This window comes from Canis lupus, chromosome 9 (assembly GCF_011100685.1).
Source record: "Canis lupus familiaris isolate Mischka breed German Shepherd chromosome 9, alternate assembly UU_Cfam_GSD_1.0, whole genome shotgun sequence".
NCBI classification, from domain to species: Eukaryota; Metazoa; Chordata; class Mammalia; order Carnivora; family Canidae; genus Canis; species Canis lupus.
In genome coordinates this window covers 50664257-50684376 of record NC_049230.1, presented here as the reverse complement: position 1 = coordinate 50684376, position 20120 = coordinate 50664257, and the positions used below count along the sequence as shown (strand labels likewise).

General features: G+C 53.6%; 1 protein-coding gene and 1 long non-coding RNA gene across 2 annotated transcripts in view; both read right to left on the bottom strand.

Moving 5' to 3' along the window:
* Positions 1–16676, bottom strand: part of LOC119876595 — a 40356-nt gene extending 23680 nt beyond the window's left edge. Inside the window, exons 1-5 of the mRNA XM_038546056.1 lie at positions 16621–16676; positions 15730–15965; positions 14336–14440; positions 13835–13974; positions 1327–1541 (exon numbers count right to left, since the gene is read on the bottom strand). Coding sequence (XP_038401984.1) covers positions 1327–1541; positions 13835–13883 — 264 coding nt within the window. The 5' untranslated portion in view covers positions 13884–13974; positions 14336–14440; positions 15730–15965; positions 16621–16676. The remainder of the gene's footprint in view (positions 1–1326; positions 1542–13834; positions 13975–14335; positions 14441–15729; positions 15966–16620) is intronic.
* A 498-nt stretch (positions 16677–17174) lies between these two features.
* On the bottom strand, positions 17175–18369 carry LOC119876664. Its single transcript, XR_005364833.1, has 3 exons — positions 17917–18369; positions 17531–17622; positions 17175–17283 (listed from the first exon to the last, which is right to left on the bottom strand). It is a non-coding gene; the product is annotated as an uncharacterized LOC119876664 (long non-coding RNA).
* Between the last annotated feature and the right edge of the window lie 1751 nt (positions 18370–20120).

Genomic DNA, 20120 nt, shown 5'->3' with positions numbered 1-20120 from the left:
CCAATAGAACCACTTTTTGTGGGGCAGCCCAGGTGGCTCAGTGGTTTAGTGGTTTAGTGCTGCCTTCAGGCAAGGGTGTGATCCTGGAGACCCGGGATCAAGTCCCACGTTAGGCTCCCTGTATGGAGCCTGCTTCTCCCTCTGCCTGTCTCTCCCTGTGTGTGTGTGTGTGTGTGTGTGTGTGTCTCTCTCTCTCTCTCTCTATATATATATATACATATATATATATATATCTTGTGAATAAATAAAATAAAATCTTTAAAAAAAAACACTTTTTGAGGTTCCAGATGGACATGAATTGGGGGGAGGGGGGCTGTTCAACCCACTACACTTAGAATTATGTGTGAGAGAAGCTATATCATCTCCAAATTTCATTTCTGGACAATAAAGGGTCTCTTAAAAATAACTGTTAGAAAAAGGGGTCTGAGGGATCCCTGGGTGGCGCAGCGGTTTGGCGCCTGCCTTTGGCCCAGGGCGCGATCCTGGAGACCCGGGATCGAATCCCATGTCGGGCTCCCGGTGCATGGAGCCTGCTTCTCCCTCTGCCTGTGTCTCTGCCTCTCTCTCTCTCTCTCTCTCTCTCTATCATTAATAAAAAAAAATCTTAAAAAAAAAAAAAAAAGAAAAAGGGGTCTGAGTGGGTCATGATCGGGTGGAAGTAAGGAGGGGGCAGAGCTGACCCAGATGGAGGTTTACTTCGGGGGCAGAGCTGACCCAGATGGAGGTTTACTTCGATCAAGAAACACGGGGACAGGGCAGCCCTGGTGGCTCAGCAGTTTAGCACCGCCTTCAGCCCAGGGCGTGGTCCTGGAGACCTGGGATCGGGATCGAGTCCCACGTCGGGCTCTCTGCATGGAGCCTGCTTCTCCCTCTGCCTCTCTCTCTCATTCTCTCTCTCTCTCATTCTCTCTCTCTCTCTGTGTCTCTCATGAATAAATAAATAAATTTTTTAAAAAAAAGAAAACACGGGGACATTGTAGCCCTTTTGTGGGGAAAAAAGGCAGAATTACTCTCCATTAATAGTTCAAACTCTAAAAAGCCACCTTCAACAAAGCCAGGCAAGTTAGAGTACAGGAGGCACATTCCCATGGGGAGTGGGGCAGCTCCACCGCCAAGCAACATTTGTGAGGCTGCACCAAGAGCAGACCCAGCTACAAAGGGTCCAGCCCCACGACACCTCGAGGACCACGGAGATGGAGGCTACTACCTTCTCAATCCATCCAAAGGAAAAAGTGATTTTTGAAAAATGGATGGGTAGGGTAGCTCTGTGAACAAAGATGTTCTTAGTGGTACTGTTGAGAATCACAAAAGATCCAAAATACCTACGTGCTCAGCAGTGGGAAATGATTCGTCTGCCAAATGCCTGCCTGGTGCCGTAGGCCACGGGCAGTTACAGCAATGCAGGGAAGCGGTGCCGGGGTCTGCTAAGGAATCAAGATACCTGAGGAACAGGTTGAGAGAGCTGGGTCCACAGTGGCCACCACGATGAGACACACATAGAAAAAGCCACCTGGAAGGAACAGCGTGAACCCAAATGGAAGCTGTTTTAGGGAACAAAAATATATGTAAATAAAATCTGCCCGGGGACACCTGAGCTCATGTGAGCATCTACCTTCGGCTCAGGGCATGACCCCATGTCCTGGGATCGAGTCCCGCCTCGGGCTCCCCGCAGGATGCCTGCTTCTCCCTCTGCCTCTCTGTCTCTCATGAATAAATAAAATCTTAAAAAAAAAAAAAAAAAAAAAAAAAGCCTGGAGAGAGGCCCTGTCAGCGAGGGAATGTGGCAGGGCAGGGTGGTAGTCAGCACCAAACACCCTGCAGAGGTGGCTCCTGCTAAAATCACACCTGTGGGAAGGCTCTCTTCCCAGAAAGCTCTGCAGAGACTCAAGCAGAAAGGCCACTTAGTTTAGTAGGAACACATGCAAATATGTGGCCAACCAGAGAAGTGTAGAAGGTAGGAGTGACACATCATTTCCCAGGGCAGGACCCTAGGCAGGCCTGGTGAGCCCAAGTGACAGGCTCCATCTTCCTTCCTGACCCAGGATCACCTTCCCTTCCAGCTCGGCCATGACAACAATACAGACACGCTCCCCAGACCCAGTCTCATCAGGGGACACTGACCAGCGGCTCACCATGCTACCCTCTCCTCTCCTAGCTCTTCAAGTGTGGTCCCTAAGACATCTGTCATCTATCTGACCCTCCCAAAAAGTCACCTTGTAAGGAGAGGGGACTGCGGCTCAGAGGACATCTGTCCCAAACATGGGGTGTGGACACGGCAGGGGCTGAGGACTTCGTGTCCAGGGCTCCTTACCCAAAGCTAATAAGAGCAAGGGGGTGGCGGCCAAGAGCAGGGCTTTGGGTTAATCCAGACATGAGTTTCAAGCCTCCACTCTGCGTGATGCTCTGGGCCTGTTTCCTCATCTGTGAAACAGGGACAGGGACATGGGGAGGATCATATGTGATGGCCGGCTTCCCTGGGCTGAGCTGGAGACAAGCATCTCAAGCCGCCTCTGGCTCAAAGGCTCTGCAGCTTGTGGGCTGTGGAGGAGGAGCAGCGCACGCAGTGGCCGCCTGAAGCCCATGGAGCTGTGTGCCCCTGGCTCCGCCCTGTCCTGTAGCCCTTTGCTGTATTCACAGGCAATAGGAAGACAAACCCCCAGCAGCAGTAGGCAAGTTGCTTCTCCCCCCAGCGCCCAGCTGACCTGCTATAGCACCATTAGCAACACAGAGCAGCGTGGGTGCCCACAGGCCAGACCAGGGCTCCTAAGCAGCAGGGCGCTGGGCCTATACCCTCCTGGGGCAGCTTCTTGGCCCCTCACTGTGCCCAGGAGAGCAGCCCCACCCTGCAGTCCGGCTGTACCCCACCATCCCCCACTCCGCACTTTGGGGCAAACCAGGATACCAAGACCAAGCTGCAGCCCCAGGATTAGAGGCAGCTGACCCACCAGGGCCTCATTCGAGGGGGCTCCCAGTCAAGCTGTCATGGTGGCTGGCCGCCAGCACCTGCCAGGCTGAGAGCTTCAATGACATCACCCTGGACCAGTAGGCTGCTAAGTGGAAACAGACAGTGGCTCATCCTGGCCAGGACCCCTCTCAGGAGGCACCTCTCCAACAGCCCACCACCAGGTAAGCCCAAGGTGACCGGAGGTGCCAGGAGAGCTGCCCTGTCATGGTCCCCACTCCCCGGAGCCATAACAGCCATCTGCTTCTGCCACAAGACCAGGTGGCACCACACACACTTTGCTCACTGGTGTCTCCCAGGCCCCACACCGTGCTGAGCACACAGCTGGCACTCAGGAAACACCATCGACCAGATCAATGAAAAGCCACCAGGCTGTTCCTGAGGAGTGGGTGGGAGTCAGTGGTCCCCTCCCCAGGGCCACCTTGTCTTCCTGGTAGTGTTTCTGCTATGTCCTGTGGACTCCCAGCAGAACCAGAGACCACGTATCAGATGATTCCAGTCTCATGGAGTGTTCAGAGGTGGCGAATCCACAGAGATAAAAATCAGATGAGGGGTTGTTCATGGCTGGGGGAGGGGGTCACAGCCAAGGGTAGGGGGCTTCTTTTGGGAGGGACATAGGTGGCTGTGTGAGGCTGTAACTGCACTAAAGCCATTGAATTGCATACTTTAAATGGGCAAAGTAAGTGTGAATGGTGCACAAATTATATCCCAATAAAGCTGTGTCAACCATAACAACAAAAGAGCCAGAAGCAGATAAGCCAGAGGCTAAGGGCAGCACCCGGGAACACAGCTCTGAGGACCAGCCATCTGCAGAAGCCAGCAGGTGGGGGGCCAGGGCTGTCTGCCTGATGCCCCCAACCCCACCCTAGTCTAAATGGGGCCTTCCCTGTTGTCAGCAGAGACCTACAGACACCAGGAGGGTGCTACCACTACCCTGACTGCAGCTGTCAGAGCAGCACCTGGCGGGATACCAGAGGTCCTTACCAGAACCTCAGACTAATGGCAGAGCAGGCGCACATGTAACAGGGGAGCCACGGCACAGAGGGGCTGGGCCAGCTCCCGGAGCACACACAGCCAACAGGCGGCCAGGCCACCTACGGCACTGCCAAAGGCTACAGGTTTGCTCGGTGTTCTCTGAGGCTGTCAGAGCATCATTTTTAGGAAATTAAAAGCATGGCTGTGATACAAATGTAAAATGAATACTTAGCAACAACCTATTAGTTCATTAACACAGCTACCAATAACAGAGTAAATAAAGCCTATTCACAGAGCAGTCGGAGAATCTGAAATTCACCTGCTGGGTCATATGTGAAACAGGTCAATGTCCCACAGGCAACAGAACCATAACCTTTGGGGTTACCTTTTCTGCCAGATACAAATCTTCAAATTAGCATCACCTCACAAATCTGAATCCTTAATTGATAATAAACAGCGAAGTCAAACACCACTTCTCTGGAGAAGTAAATTCCTTACGTGGGTCTGCTACACAGTGCCCCAGGATGACTTAGGAAAGATCTTGTTTTCCCGGATTTTCAAGCTCTAAAAAGTTTCTCTTGACATCAATGACAGAAATCAAAGACGACACAAACACATGGAAAGACGTTCCATACTCCACATTGGAAGAACTAATATTGTTAAAATGTCCATACTACCCAAAGCAAACTATAGATCCAATGTAATCCTTATCAAAATTCCAATGGCATTTTTCACAGAGATACAACATACAATCCTAAAATTTGTATGGAACCACCAAAAGACCACAAAGAGCCAAAGCAATCTCGAGGCATCACACTCCCTGACATCACACTACGTTTCAAAACTACCGTAATCAAAATTGGCATCAAAACAAACACAGAGATGGATGGAACAGAACAGAGAGCCCAGAAATAACCCACGCATACAGTCAATTACTCTATGACAAAGGAGCCAAGAAAAGGGAATCTTTTCAATAAATGGTTGTGGGAAAACTGGTCAGCCACGTGCAAAAGGATGGAACTGGATGCCTGTCTTACACAATACACAAAAATTAACTCAAAGGGGATTGAAGACCTGAGTCCATAACATTCCCAGAAGAAAATACAGAGGGTCAGCTCCTTGGCATCGGTCTTGGCAATGATTTACCAGATCTGACAGCAAAAGCAAAGGCAACAAAAGCAAAATAAGCAAGTGGGACCACATCAAACTAAGAAGCTTCTGCACACCAAAGGAGATCTCAACAAAGGCAACGTGCTGAAGGCGAGATACGTGCAAACCATGTATCTGATAAGGGGCTAACACCCCAAACAGATGATGAGCTTAGTCAGTGCTACAGAAAAATAGTCCAATTAAAAATGGGCAAAAGACATGAACAGACATTTTTCCAAAGAGGATATCCAGATGACCCAGACACATGAAAAGATGCTCCACATCGTCCCATCATCGGGGAAACGCAGATCAAAACCATGATGAGATACCACCCCATACCTGTCAGAACGGCCAAAATCAACAGCACAAGAAACAAAAGGTGTTGGCAAGGACATGGAGAAGGCGGAACCCTCTTGCACTGTTGGTGGGGATGCAAACTGGTGCAGCCACTCTGGAAAACAGTGTGGAGGTTCCTCAAAAAATTTAAAATGGATCTACAATTACTGTGATACAGAAATTCCACTTCTGGGTATTTAGCCAAAGGAAATGAAATAATCACTATCTTAAAAAGATATGTGCACTCCTGTAATTACAATGCAATCTTATTTACAGTATTTATATAGTTTATAATCATTTATAAGACAAACACAACCTAAGTGTCCATCAAAAGACAGGTAGATATAGAAAATGTACCACATACATACAATGAAATATTAATTCAGCCATAAGAAAAGGAAATCCTACCATTTATGACAACACAGGTAGAACTTAAGGGCATTATATTCTAAGTGAAATAAGTCAGACAGAAAAAGACAAATACCGTCTGATCTCACACGTGAAATGTAAAAAAAAAAAAAAAGAAAAGAAAAAGAAAACCACAAAACACAAACTCATAGATACAGAAAAGAGAATGCATAGTTGCCAGAGGCAGGGGGTGGGAACGGGTGAAAGGTGGGGGCAAAGGTGGCCAAAAGGTACAAACTTAAGAAATCAACAATGATATTCTTTCTTAATGAGAAAAACAGTACGAATGAAGCTACAAACACCCGAGTCCAGAAATGTGCCCCATCCCCAGCCTCCAGCTCCCTGCCAGCAGAGGCCACTGAGCTCTGCTCCTCTCACCTCTGAGCAGCACGTGCCCACACAGTAAGAGCTGACTGGGTGCTGAGCTGCCACCCAGCTGAGGCTCTGGAAGGGGAGATGTGGCCACAGGAAGGCAGGGGGTGCAATACTCCAACTGTCAGGGTGATCAGTGGCGTTAAAAGGAAGGCCAAGGTGGAAGATACAGGTGCTGATAGAGGACAGCAGCCCTTCTGGACAGATTGCCTCAGAAAGGCTTCTCTGAGGAGGTGAGGTTTGAGAAGGCAAAGATAGAAGCTGCTGGGGGCCTGAGGGGGGGCAGTGAGCTTGGCACAGGGGTGGGATGGCAAGGAGGCTAAAGCCCCCAGAGCCCAGAGCATTACACAGGTGAGAGGGGGCCCGAGGGATGGCCAAAGGCCAGACACGTAAGACATCCTAGGCATGGTCAGCAGCTGAGCTTTATCCTGAGCACAGTGGTGACTGTGTGGAGCTCTCAGCAGCAAAAGGCATGACCTCGTTGGTGCTTTTCAAAGGTCTCTGACTGCCGGGGGCCAGTGGGGGGCAACAGTGGCCCCAGGGAGCTGGCGAGGGCAGACAGGCTCGGATGCAGGCTGCCAGGTGCCAAGAGAGCAGCTAACAGCATGTTTTCAAGTAGAGCTGGGTGGGCTCCTGCCAGTGCATGCAGGAGGCGAAGGAGAGAGGAACAGAGCACTTCCCTTCACTTGCTTTCTGGGAAGAGGGCAGGCCAAACTCTCACTGAGGAACACAGTGCAGGAAAAATACTTTTTAAAGTAAAGATATTAATTGGATGGTAAGAAATAAGGAGGCTGCAGTCGGGGGGGGGGGGGGGGGGAGGACAACCCACAGAGGTGTGAGCTACATCTGAAAGCTCCTAACTGGAAGTTTGTGGTAAAGCCATGTGGACCTGAGGTTCACTGGCCTAATGCAAGGCTGAGACCCCAGCCCAGGCCCCCTCATCGAGGGCTGGTGGGTGGTGCTCCTCTGCACACAGCAGGGCTGGGGTGGAGGTATGGCTGTCACTGGAAACAGGGACCACAGCCAGTTCTGCAGCCTCATGCACAAACTCAGGTCAACGTGGGCCTGGGTCTGCAGGGGCCAGGGCTCAGAAGGACCAAATGCAAACCTGCCCTGCTGGATGCACCTGCCTCCCGGACCTCAAACTGCCTCCACAATTATGTATCAATGGTAAGCAGGTCTCAGTACAAGTGCAAAAGGGAACAAAACCCGATGAGTGAGACATAGGAGAGGAAACAGAATGGAGGACATGTATGTCCATCCATCTGTCCTTCCATCCTGGAGGCGAAACAAGAGGGCATGTCTGTGGAGATGGTGCCTAAGAACTTCAGAGCTGATGGAACCACCAGGAAATTTTCCAGAAAAGCCCAAGGGGCCCCAAGTAGGAATAATAAAAACGAGTGCACACCTGGCCACGCCTTAGTGAAATTGAGGGAAGCTCTGGGCAGCAGCCAGAGAGACAGGCTGCCTTCCTGGGAGGAGTGCTGTCAGCCGGCTCCTGGAGCAGGGGAGGGAAAACAGAAGCCATGACAGGCCATCTTCAACGCCCCGAAAGGAAATACCCAGCTAAAACGCTTTCCAAGAATGAGAACAAAATAAAGACATTTCAGAGCAATAAAAACTGAGAAAGTTCCACACCATCAGCCCTATCTCTCCAGGAAATCCTAAGAGTAAATCCCAGGCAGATTCCTGTGTGTATCCAGATACAAGCGCCTAGAGGGAGAAGGTGGGCACAGAAAGTGGGTTAAAAAAAAAAAAAGTGCACAAACCTATACATTGGGTGTGTGACAATAAGAAAGTCTGGTACGTTAATGCAAGCAGGCAGTGTTAGCAGACTTGTAACCCACGGAGCTGAAGAGACCTGTGCCGCTGGCACTGACTGACTCTGCATCTTCGTGAGTATGCTGAGTAGCATCCTCTCAAAATTCATGTCCACCCAAGGACCCGAGAATGTGACCTTACTGGGACATCAGGTCTTTGCACATGTAATTAAACATCAAGATGAGATGACCCTGGGTGAAGGTGGGCTCTGCACCCAGTGACTAGTGTCCTCATGAGACAAGGAGACACAGAGACATGGGCCCATGGTGGCAGAGACAGAGGTGGGGCCTCCGGCCACCAGGTGGGAAAGCAGCAGCAGAGGGAGACAGAGAGGGAGAGGGCAGGTGGCAGGTGTGCCGGGGTTCCTGGGTAGCAGCTTGAGCCAGGGAGGCGAGGGTGTGTGGCTGCCCTAGACCACTCAGGAGAAGCTCTGAAGCACTAGGCCCTCTAACACCCTCATCAGGTCCAAACATCACTTGGTCCCCCAACTTGGATCAGGTGGAAACCCTGCCAGGTGTTGGGAGCAGAAGGCTCTGGAAGCTGCCCACAGATGTCTGCAGAGGCACACCATGCTGTGCCTTGCCATAGGGGCTGACCTGAAGGCTCTTGGGACAACAGGGGGCCCTACACTGGGAAACTCCAGGCCTCAGCAATTTCAGGGCCTCAGGCCTGTAACTTCATTTCTGGAATCTCGGTTTCTCCCTCCCAGGCCACCGTATCAGGAGGGACAGGGAATGTTCTCCAGCTGTGCAGCCCCAGCAAGGGGGGCCAATGGCCATGTGCCCAGGACTCTCCTGGCTTTAGCACGGAAGGGCTCACGTCCCCAGACACTCCCCAGGCCTGGGCACTGCAGCTGGACTTAGGGATGGCCATGCCCAGGCACTGCATCAGCCTGCAGCCTGAGACAGCCTCTCCCGGGGAGGTCGCCAGGCCAGAATGCCTGCTTCAAGGAGACCTCCCCTTCCTTCCCCCTCCCGGCCCCAGTTTGCAATAACACAGGGATATCCCCAAGGCTCTGCGAACAGCTGGGCCCATTCTGCTCAGCTATCAGCTTCTGATGAGTCAGCCCTGCCGGGCCTCCCACAGACGCCACGTCCCCACCTCCCGCCCTCTACCAGGCAGCTCTGCACCTCCTGAGGGCCCCCCGACCCTGAGGCAGCTGCCCCGGCTCAGGCCCTGACGTCTGCAGGAGACTGGGAGAGCTCCAGAGTCTGAAAGGCAGGAAAGCAGGCTGGGTCCAGGCCCGCAGCCACACCCGCTGCCCACACAGCTCGTCCATCCCCTCTGGGCTGTCCAGGGCTCTTCCTGGGAGTAAAGTCTTCTGCAAGCACCACCATATGAGACAGGCTGAGCTGGGCCTCTTCCCATGTCCCCTTCCCACCCCTGAGGCCCCTCCAGGAAACCCTCTGGGCCAAAGCCAGCCCAAGCTCAGCGGAAGTCACCAGAAACTCAGAGCAGGTCACGCAGCTGGCTGGAGCAACCAGCTCTCTGTTTCCCACAGCCTAAGGCTCACCCACCACCTTCTCCCACATCTGGGCACAGAGGAAGGAGAGGACAGGGTCATGCCAGACCCCAGAAAAGGAGAGGCCCAGCGGCGACCTCCTTGGGTGTGTGGGCCTGCCCTCACAGGACCCCACAGCGACTCTGCAGAGTCAAGGCGGCCCCTCGCGGGGTGAGGCCGACAGTGCACAGAGGGGGCACCGGGAAGAAAGAAGGAAGGGGGACATAAAGGGTGCTCTTCTCTCCCTCACCCCTAGCAGGGGTGACCCCACATTCATTGCCAGCAGAGGATGTCCCTAAAGTGACAGGGTGCAAACAGCAGAGTCACAGAGGCTCTCCAGGCATGTTTTGCCTACAAGCTGGTTGTGCCATCATGGAGGCTCTGTAGAGTAGCTCTCTCCAAGAGAACGTGCTTTCCAAACACATGAAAACCTGCGGGTGTGCAACACAGAGAGATGACAGAGCACATTCAAGTTTATTGTTCTGTGTCCGCCACCCTAAGGCTCGCTCCTACAGGCTGCTAGGATTTATTTCAATATCATCTATTACACGACCCTGCTGCCAAATCATTCAAATTTACATTTGAATCTTTCGAGGGGCCTGACAGCCCTTTCTCCGCAGACCGCAGTGTTTCTAGTTCAGACAGCACACTCTTGACATACACCGGGAGCCCCCAAGGACTCAGGACAGTTTCTGCTCCAAGGAGGGGATTTACAGTCCTGGGCTCACTTGTTTGGAGTTTGTTGTTCGTGTTTGTTCTGCTTAAATGTGTAAATGTCCCAGCGCAAATATTCCCTGGGATGCCATCCTCAGGCTCCATGTCTCTTTCCTGTGACAAACAGGCTCCAGGTAAAATTCAAATATGCTGTCCCTGCACACAAGCCTTCTCAATGGCTATCTCAATCTTATTTCATTTAGTTTCAAAATATAAATTTACCCAGTTAACCTAAAAGCACCATCCAAACATTCTTCCCACAAGTACAATTTTCCAAAGCACAATTACACAATTTGAAAATTAGATCTTGCATGACCTCTGAGCCCCTAGAGTTAAATCTGGTCTATCTCCTCCTAGCCTCCCTGGGGACATGCAGCAGTGTGTTCAACTCTTTTCTTTCAATCGTGACAATTCCTGAAAGCTCCGAAAGAGCAAGTGCTTGGTGCTCCCGTTGTCAAATAGCATGATTTAAAAATCTCCAACTTATATAAAATGCAGCCAAAATTTAGACTCATTTCCAGAAAAGTTCTATATCATTACAGGGTGTTCTCTGATGGCCAAACGTTTCTGAACTTGGAGACCTGATGGCACATGGTGCACACTGCGCGCTCAAACACTTTTCCTACAATTATGCAAGCACCTCTGAAACGAATGGTCACTCAGCTATTCTAACTGAAATTGTCGCTCAGCCTTTCTATGTGAAAACATTTGTACATTTTGAAAACCATACCTGCTAGTCTACTGAAAGCTGGTTTCAATACAATTAGAGGAGTTCTGTGTGAGCCACAAAGTCCCTAGGAATGATGATGGATTCCTTAACTTGGTCAAAATATTGTATTTTTAATCACAGGGCTGTGATCCTCCAATACTGGTCTTCTTGTAATCAATCACTCATCTTCAAAAGCAACAAATTTTCAATGCAGGTAGGTTTTTTTCCCCCTGAATTTATGGGTCTATTGGCAGTGTTTCATGTTTGACAGAATAAACTTCTAGCTGCTTTAGCTAGACTCCATCAGCTGGGTGAAAAACATCAACAGTTTTAAAATTACTTTAACTGATTTCCTACTTGAAACTCCTAGGATGCTCACCTAAACACTCGACGGCTCACAGAGCTCTTCTGACTATCCTAGCATAAGAAAGCCTGGAGTGAGACGCGGGCACAGTTAGCTAATTTAGAAGAATGCGTGGTCCATCTGCATGAAGGACAGGCCCCACAGAGTCCTGGGGAAGGGCACCCCTGTAGCCGCCCCCATGCCAGTGACTCTGGGGTATGGCTGGCCTTGCCCCTGGTCCCCACATCCTCGGTGCTGTCACTGCTGCTCCATATTGGACATCAACGTCAATGCCTGTTTTATACAAATAAACGTTCACCATCCACTCTCTTGACAGAAAGAAAACCCAATACTTTCATTAAGCATGACTCTCAGCTTTCTCTGCTTGTTGCCGCTTAAAGGGTTTCTTGCAAAATTTTTCAAGCATTACCAAACAATAAAAAAATAGTTGTGGGTTTGCACCATTCAACAAATGACACAAGCACAGTAGTAGCTGAGCCTCTCCTACATCTACTCCACGGCCGGACCACTTGCCTTCGTTCTCCACATACAGCTCGTGTTTTCTGAGCCTGTGGTTTCCCGCTGAGCCTGCCAGCGGCTGCCTGGGTCTGGTGACATCCGGAGCAACAGCAGCCACCAGGCATCAGCCCGGCTCACTTGGGTGTGGCCCGGAAAGGTAGAGCTATGTATTCTGCCTTGGGCAGAATACATCAACTTCACAGGGAGGCAGAAGTGGCAGGGGGCTGGGGTACACAGTGACTCGAGGGCAGGGGCCAATGGCCTAGAAGTGCAGGGCTAGGTCAGAGAGCAGAAGGTCTTGGAGAACTGTTGTTTACAGACCCCCAGCCCCACGAGTGACAGCCTGTGGGCACACTGGTGTGAATACAGTGTGAGGGTCAGCTAGCCTCTCTGCTCACCACTGTGCTCAGACAAGGCGCACACAAACAGAGCAGCATGGCAGTGGGACTGGAGGCTCTACATCAGCCCAATGGCCTTGGGTCTCCCTCACCAAGGCCACATAGCTTCTGCTTCTGCTGAGTGTACAACCATCAGCAACAGAGACCGAACAGGAGGCCTGGATGAGGTGCCCTCTTCCAGCAACCTTATGATGAGATGAGTATATAAGAACCCATCAGACCGTCCTTCCTTTTAAAAAAAAAAAAAAAGATTTATTTACTCATGAGAGACAGAGAGAGAGAGAGAGAGAGAGAGAGAGGCAGAGACACAGGCAGAGGGAGAAGCAGGCTCCATACAGGGAGCCTGACGCAGGACTCGATCCTGGGTCTCCAGGGTCATGCCCTGGGCCAAAGGCAGGTGCCAAACTGCTGAGCCACCCGGGGATTCCCCAGATCTTCCTTCCTAAAGGCGATTTGCCTTCCCATAATGATCAGTGTTCCAGCATGGCTTTGCCTTCCCTGTCCACACGGCCTTTGCCAACCATGCTTGCCAAGGGCTCACAGAGTATCTCATCTGCCAACACAAGATCCCAAGTGATGCTACCTCAGGCCGAAGGATCCCCATTACAGTGAAGGTGACAAAGGGACTGTCCCTTTTCCACCGGTCCCATCTTGCACCTTGCCACCCAAAACCTACCAGCCTGATAGAATAGGAAAAGGCTCCTCAATGGCTTAGCTAATAACTTGGTTTGACAATGACCTCTTTGGAGTTAGGATGCTGTCCTTTGAGATGCAGTGCACCACAGCCCAAAAGTGGAAACAGCCCAAACATCTAGCGGATAAACAGATGTGGTCCATCCAATGGAGTCGGATTCATCCTTACAAAGTCATGAAGTGCTGATACACACTGCAATGTGGATGGACCTCAAGGACGTTATACTCAGTGAAAGAAGCCAGCACAAAAGACCACACTTTGTGTGCCTGTGCACAGACAACTCCAGCATGGGATGGGCGTAGCCACTGAGTAGATGGCCAGTCAGAGCTAGAAGCAGTGGTTGCACAGCATGTGAACATGCTTAAATGCCACTCCATGCTCACCTAAAAATGTCTTTGTGTTATGTGGACTTCATTTGATTAAAAACATACATTAGATACAAGAGAAAAGGAAAACATTCTGTAGGTTTTGAACCACTGTCCTTCAAGATACAATATATATCTTGTAGCAATGCCCCTCAGTAAACACTCTAACCCATAAGTGGAGCCACAGGCCCAGGAACAAAGTGTGGAAGTCAGAGTGATCCAGGGCCACCCAGAGGATTCATGACGAGCCCATAACTTCACATTCCATAGGACCAGAGGTCCCAGTCCCCAGGGATGGAAGTTAATGAGGGCCTCACTGAACCCAGTGCTACAACCCAATACCTGGTCTCTCAGGCTCCCAGCAGACCAGTACTCAGAGAAAGGCCTCATCTCTCCTCTCTCCAGAAGAGCCAGGGAGGTGTAGCCATGGGCCCCAGGGACCCAGGTAAAAGACAATCAAAGCAGCCAGGGCCCAACAAGGGCAGACTCAGCAGAAATGCTGAGCCCAGAGAACGGAGTCTGTAGTCCCTCTACCCCAACCCCAGCAGCTCCCTCCACGGCAACCCACCCAGCGGCAGCACTGACACAAGTGGGCAGCCAGGTGGCAAGGTGCACATGGAGGTATCTGCTGCCAAGGGGCTGCAGCTGGGCCCACCAGCTTTCCAGAATTAGGAGGAGTGTTGGTATTTGTTGTGGGAAGCCATCATGCTGAAGAGAAGACAAGACAGGATAGACTTAATGAGGGGCTTCAGGGGCTCTGTAGGGCATGAGGGGTGCAGTGCACAGCCAGGCTGGAGCCCTATCCACATGCCTGTGGCCGAGCACTCACAGTCCCATAAAAGACCCCTGCTTCCTGCGTGTCTTAGCCCTGGGATCTCTCTGGTGTGGGGGTTGCTCTGTCCACAGTGCAGAGAATGGAAAGCCCCCCAAATGACCCTAAAATGGGAAAGGATGAGCATAGCTACATACCCCAGTGCTTTGAGCACCCTTAGTGGGACAATGCAGAGAGTGCCCAGCAGGCTGATCTTCACCCACTTCCTGTTCCCACCCCACTGCACAAATGACTCACATCCAAATCTTCGTCTCGGAGTCTGCTGTGTTGGGGAGCCTATCTATGACAAGCTAAGGATCCCGCAGGCTGACCTGTCCACACGGCCTTTGCCAACCATGGAAGCTGTCAGATGTATATAAAAGGAGAAGGAAAAGCTTGAATGGTTTGCCCTGCTCATTTCCCAGAATTAAGCACTTGAAGAGGTGGCGATCCCAACCACAGCACATTTGCCTCAGGTGCTGAGAAAAGAGGCTTTACCGTGGACCCTCCCAGCAAACCCAGAGCCACATACATCATCAAGCACAGACCCCACTCCTTGGAAAGGGCTGAACCATTGCCCTCGGTGCTGCGGCCACTCTGCCCACCCAGGGCCAGGTCTCCGGCACCTTCTCTTACCCAGAGCCTTGCAGAAACCTCACACCTGGTGGTATGTCCTCTGCACACCCTCCACACCCCTGCAGTCTGCCAGAGCTACGTCCTGGTGCTCTAATCCCATCTAAATTTCTTCAGTGCTTGCCAGGGGGACACCAGGCCACAGCACAAGCACTGAAACACACTGCCTCACCCACCTGTGAATGCTGATGGTGGCTTTCTATAGTTCCCCTTCTCCTTCCCAAAACAGAAAGCACGCAGAGCCTAAGCTGTTAACCCCAGGCCCTCACTCCAGCCTAGCCCTCCACCCACCTTTGTCAACCTGTGCTATGCGTGCACCTGCCCCTGTCCTCCCCGGAGGCCCTGCTCCCTGCACCTGCCTGGCTCACCCCCTCTGAGCCCTGGCACTGGCCATACTCCGTCCTACCATGGCCACAAACTGCCTCATCTGCCTGGGAGGCTGTGTGACCCTGGCTCTTCACCTCACTAACTTCTACTCACCTGTCAGAATCTGACTCAAACTCTACTTCCTCCAGGAAGCCCCCTCGGGCCCCCAAGCCAAGTTCTGGCCCCGTTACTTTTTCCTACGGTACTGGGCACCTGCCATTTGGCACCTGTCACCTGGGTGACTATACTCAGGTTACTTGGCTAAACCTCTCTTCTCCTCTACACGTGTGGCCAGCTTCTCTAGGGTGAGGACAGGCTGGGATTTGAGTTCCCAGCACCGAGCAAGGTGCAGCCCAGCACATGAACCCAGCGGCCATGTGCTCAGGGAATGAGCGGATGGAATGCCAACCTGGCCGGGCTCTGGGCCCCTCTGCCAGCGCCCCCACCCGGTCGTAGCATGCAGCACACACGAGAAGTGAGGGCTTCCTTGTGACTCGGGACTCTCAGGAATGCTTTGGCAGCACAAAGAATTCTGCTCAAAACCCCAACTGGACTTCTTATCTGAAAGAATTGCACAAAACCCTGGAACTCTTCTTAATCCTGTCCACTAACACGCAAACCAGTAAAGCTGGGGGCCTCAGGGGTGAACTCACTGATCCCTAATCTGTAGCAGATGCTGGGCAGGGCGTGAGCAGGCTCTCCTGAAACACATGGACTGTTGACGCTCGTGGTGAAATTCTTCAGGAGCATATCTGGGCTCCCTGACCCTTCAGGCCATAGCCAGAGGGCTGGAGACAGCCATCTCTTCTCTGACTGGTCAGGAGCCTTGGCTGGGGCCCATGTATCCTCTTGATTCTCAGCCTTGAGAGTCTGGACTCCAGGAGCATCGCTGACACAGCCAGGCAGAGACACCTGCATCAGCCTTTTGAGAAAATCCACCTTCTCCAGCACCTTTCACCCATTTTCCCAGCACCCATTTTCCCAACTCTGAGGGTTTGTATAGAATTGTATGTACACAAGTTAGCAATGACCTGTCCTCCAGCTCGATCATCGGGAGTGGACTGACCGCCATAGAGGAAGTCAGGGCATCTGAGCGGCTAAGCGGGTTCAGATCACAGCTCCCCACTCTGCCCCTCTATGGCCCACAGTCGCTATATCGCGGACTCCCCAACTCCTTGAACTCTTATTTCATGGACTCAACATTTATACTAGGCACTCAGTATTTGTGAATGACTTTGCTGTGTACCTGCTGTGTGCCAGGCTCTGGAGTCCCTGATCAGGGGGCCATGTTTCTGGCCACAGAAGGAGCTTGTGTTTAGCTCAGGTTATAATGAAGCCCCTTCTTCATCCATGGAGGGAACACAGACCCAGGAAACAAGTACGCAAACAAGGAAAGAGATGAGAAGCATCATGGAGCCATCTGCAGGGAGCAAAGCCACTCCCCAACAACAGGCCAAAGAGGCAACCACTAGTTCTGCAGAGCTTGTCAGAGGAGGCAATGAGACACAAATGCTCTCCTGGAAGATTCTTCCAACAAGTCTCACCTGCGATGGAGCCAAAGAGCCCAGCCTTCTGATACACACAGGACAGGCAGTGTGCTGCATGCAGAAACACAGTAATGAGACAGACATCCTCGTGCTTCAGGTTGTGATCCTGGGTATGCTTGCTGAATGCCCCCCTGCAACTGCCCCAGCCAGATCCTGGACTAGGTGCTCTTAACCTATTCTCTCAGGGGATTCCTGCCAACAACCCAACAGGGTAGGCACCACCATTGCCCCAATTTTATAAAGGGGAGGGTGAATAACTCATCCAGGATCCCAGGTAGTGGAGTCCGAATGTGGATGCAGGCCGACTGATCCTAGAACTACTCTCTCAGGACCACTCCCATGGGAGAGAAGAACCCAGACCAGAGCAGAGCCCCATCCTCCGCAACACCAGCTAATGGAGCCCAAAACTCCTTGGGGAAGAGCTGACATTTATTCTCAGGTCCCTGCTGGCTGTCTCCTCTAAATGGTAACTGTCACCACGTCTAAGCTGACTTCATAGTGTCCTCCCCATGTTTTCACGCTAAAGTTCAGACTCAGCCATATGCAATTTTCCTTGCCTCCTCGACATCATGAGGGAGAGAACCACTCCTTCCCAGTGGTTTCAGGCATCGGTATCTACGAGGAGCAGACCCCAGCCGTCACAGCTGAGATGCTGGAGCCCTGCGGAGGAAACCCAGTCATCCACAGTGAGGAACTGATTCCCGCCTCTACCATGCACCACAGCCTTCGTATCCCTCATCTCCAATAACCGCCCCTCCCCCCGGAACTGTGCAAGGAGGGGGCATCACCCGCTTCCATCGGGGACGCAGGCTCCAAGAGTGGATGTGACCTTAGACAGCAGAGTTTGGATATGAACCCAGGTTGGTGAAAGAGAGGCTGCGGCGTTGTCACCGTACTGCCTCCTCACCTCTTCACCACGGGATGTTCTCTTCGCAGCTTATTTCCCTCAGAGAGGGCCACACTGGGATCGAGTGGGCTCCCGGCGGGCAGAGTTCAGACCTGTTTTTACAGCAGGACTCTCGTGTGTGTCTTTACCTCCCCCCCGCCCCCACACCGTGTGTACCACCCCCGAGCCCAGGACACCAGCGCCCCCCAATCACACTGGTAGAGTCCTACTGCTGTGTCTAGCAGCAACCCAGAAACCAAACGACGCCTGCAACAACAGGCCCGGGATGGACTTGACTAATACCTGGCAGCTAATCTTCGTCCTCACTTCCAGCTTAGGACCCACCAGACAAGATCGAGCATGCGCCCCCAGCCCATCGCACGGGATGAGGCCTCCCGTGAGCCCACCTGCAGCCCCCGCGGGGCACGTCGGGGCCTTCCCTTCTTTCCACCATCCACGTGTTTTCCCGATCCTCTGCCCGCCTGAGTCTCTGCCAAAAAATACAAGCAAGGCCACGCGGGCTCTTGCTGCAGCCACGCACGGAGAAGTAGGCTTCGCCTTTCTCACGTGGCCGGCCGCTCCGCCTTCTCACCCAGGCCGCGGGCGGTGGGGTCTGACGCTCCTTCTGGCTCGGCGGCCACGGGCCCGCGCACGGCGGCAGGGGGACTCCCGGCCGGGAGATGACGCTGGACGCTCCCCAGGCGGCCTCAAGTCCTGCTCATTTGACCACAAAATCGGCACAAAATGCAGGTGCGGAGGCCGGAGCCTGGGCGGGGACGGGCGGCGGGCCACGCGGGCCTCCAGGGCCCCCCCCCCCACCTCACCCGGCCGCGTCCGCGGGGACTTTCCCCGCCTCCCTTGCAGCGGCGTGCCACCACGTGACCCGGCCCCGCCAATAGGAGGTCAAGGCAGGCGCCAGGGAGCACTTCCGGGTCGAGGGGTTGACGGCCCGGGCGCCGCCATGCTGTCCCCGCGCGGCCGGGGTTGGGGGCGGGGGGCGCCCTGGGGTGCGACGCGTGGCTAAGCCGGGCGGGCCGCGCGGGGCAGGCCTCGGCGCATCCAGGTGACGAAGGAGGGCGAGAGATCGGGGGAGCTGCTGTGTGCGCTGCTGGCGGGGCCGAGCCGGGGTGGCCTTCCCGGAGGTCAGCGTGTCCGCGCGTCAGACCTCGCAGAGGCCTCGCCCGCAGGAAGGCGTCCGCCCGCGTCCTTGGAGACGAGGGTCGGCCGTGCCGGTGGCCACAGCACGTGCACGGCCCCTGGAGGGCGCTGGCGGCCCGGAGCGGAGGCCTAGGCCTGGGCTCCACGCAGCGGCCACGTGCGCGGCGCCCTGGTGCACGTGCCCGGTCTGGCCTTCAGGAGGAGGCGGCTCCGAGGTCCCGCCAGGGCCGGGGCGTGGCAGCTCCCAGCGCCCCCAGGGATGGCCTAGAGCGTGGGGAGGCCCTGGATGGGGTGCCTGGGGCGTGCTCGTTGGCAGTGGCTCCCCGTGGGGAGTGAGCCTCAACCCGGCCGGGGAGTCGCTTTGGGACTGGCACGCCCTCCCCTTCCCCCTCCTTCCCCCCTCCCCCTAACCCCTCCTCCTCTCCTCCCCCCCCCTCCTCCCCCCCTCCCCCCCTGTGCACCGCGAGATGGAGCAGGGGGCTCTCTGTGGCCCCTCCCGGCCCCGGAGCCTTATGACGTCATGAGCCCGTGGCTATCATCCCGCATAAACTCTCCAGCCCACAGGACCATGAACTGAGAAGTCAGTTCCAGAACCGAGTGTGTGGGAATGTGTCGCTCACACCCACCATATACCAGCCCAGCTTTGGTGCGAAGCTGAAGTCACCCCAGCCCCAGCCTTCCGTGGAAAATCCACATCTGAAGGCCTCTCCTGAGCATCTGGTTCTCATTAGGCCCTGGGCCCTGGGACTGAGTAGACTTTAATAAAGTCTCAGGCCAGGGAGTGTATTCCTGAAGCAGTGATATGTCTGAGCTTTGAAGGAGCGGAAGCCCTGGGCCAGCCCCTGATGTGGCGAGTGCCAGAGCCACAGAACCGCCTCGGAACCGCTGGCCCCTGACACAGAAGAGGAGCTGGGCCGAGGCCAGGAACTGCAACCAGCCAGCCTAGCTGCACGTGGTTCTGGGGCCTCTTCCAGCGTTTAGGACCCCAAGCATATGTCCTGACCTTCCCAAGCCTCCTTCCTCGTGTGTCCAGCAGAGGCCTATCTGTCTACATAATTTTCACCAATGCCATCTGTCCCCAAGGCCCTCTCTGACCCGAAACTCTTGGATGGGGGTTTCCTCCTGGCCTCCTCGGTGGCAGCGTCAAGCCCAGCCCGGTGCTGGGAGCATGGAAGTGCCAGGCAGCTCAGGGCCTCGGCCAGGGCAGGGTGGGAATGGAGGATCATGCCCAGCTTCCTTGCCTCCCACGTGGGACATTCTGAGACATGCTCAGCGTTGTCATTCAAAGTCCCCTGTGGCCCGTGGCCCAGTTTTTCATAGCGGTGCCCTTCTTGATCATTTTCCCCACTTCCCTGTCGATGCATCCTGGGCTCACCCCCAGATAAGCCACTAGCTCTCAAAGCCAGGTCTCCAAGACTGCTTTCTGAGGGGACCCTCCCTGCTTGACACAGTC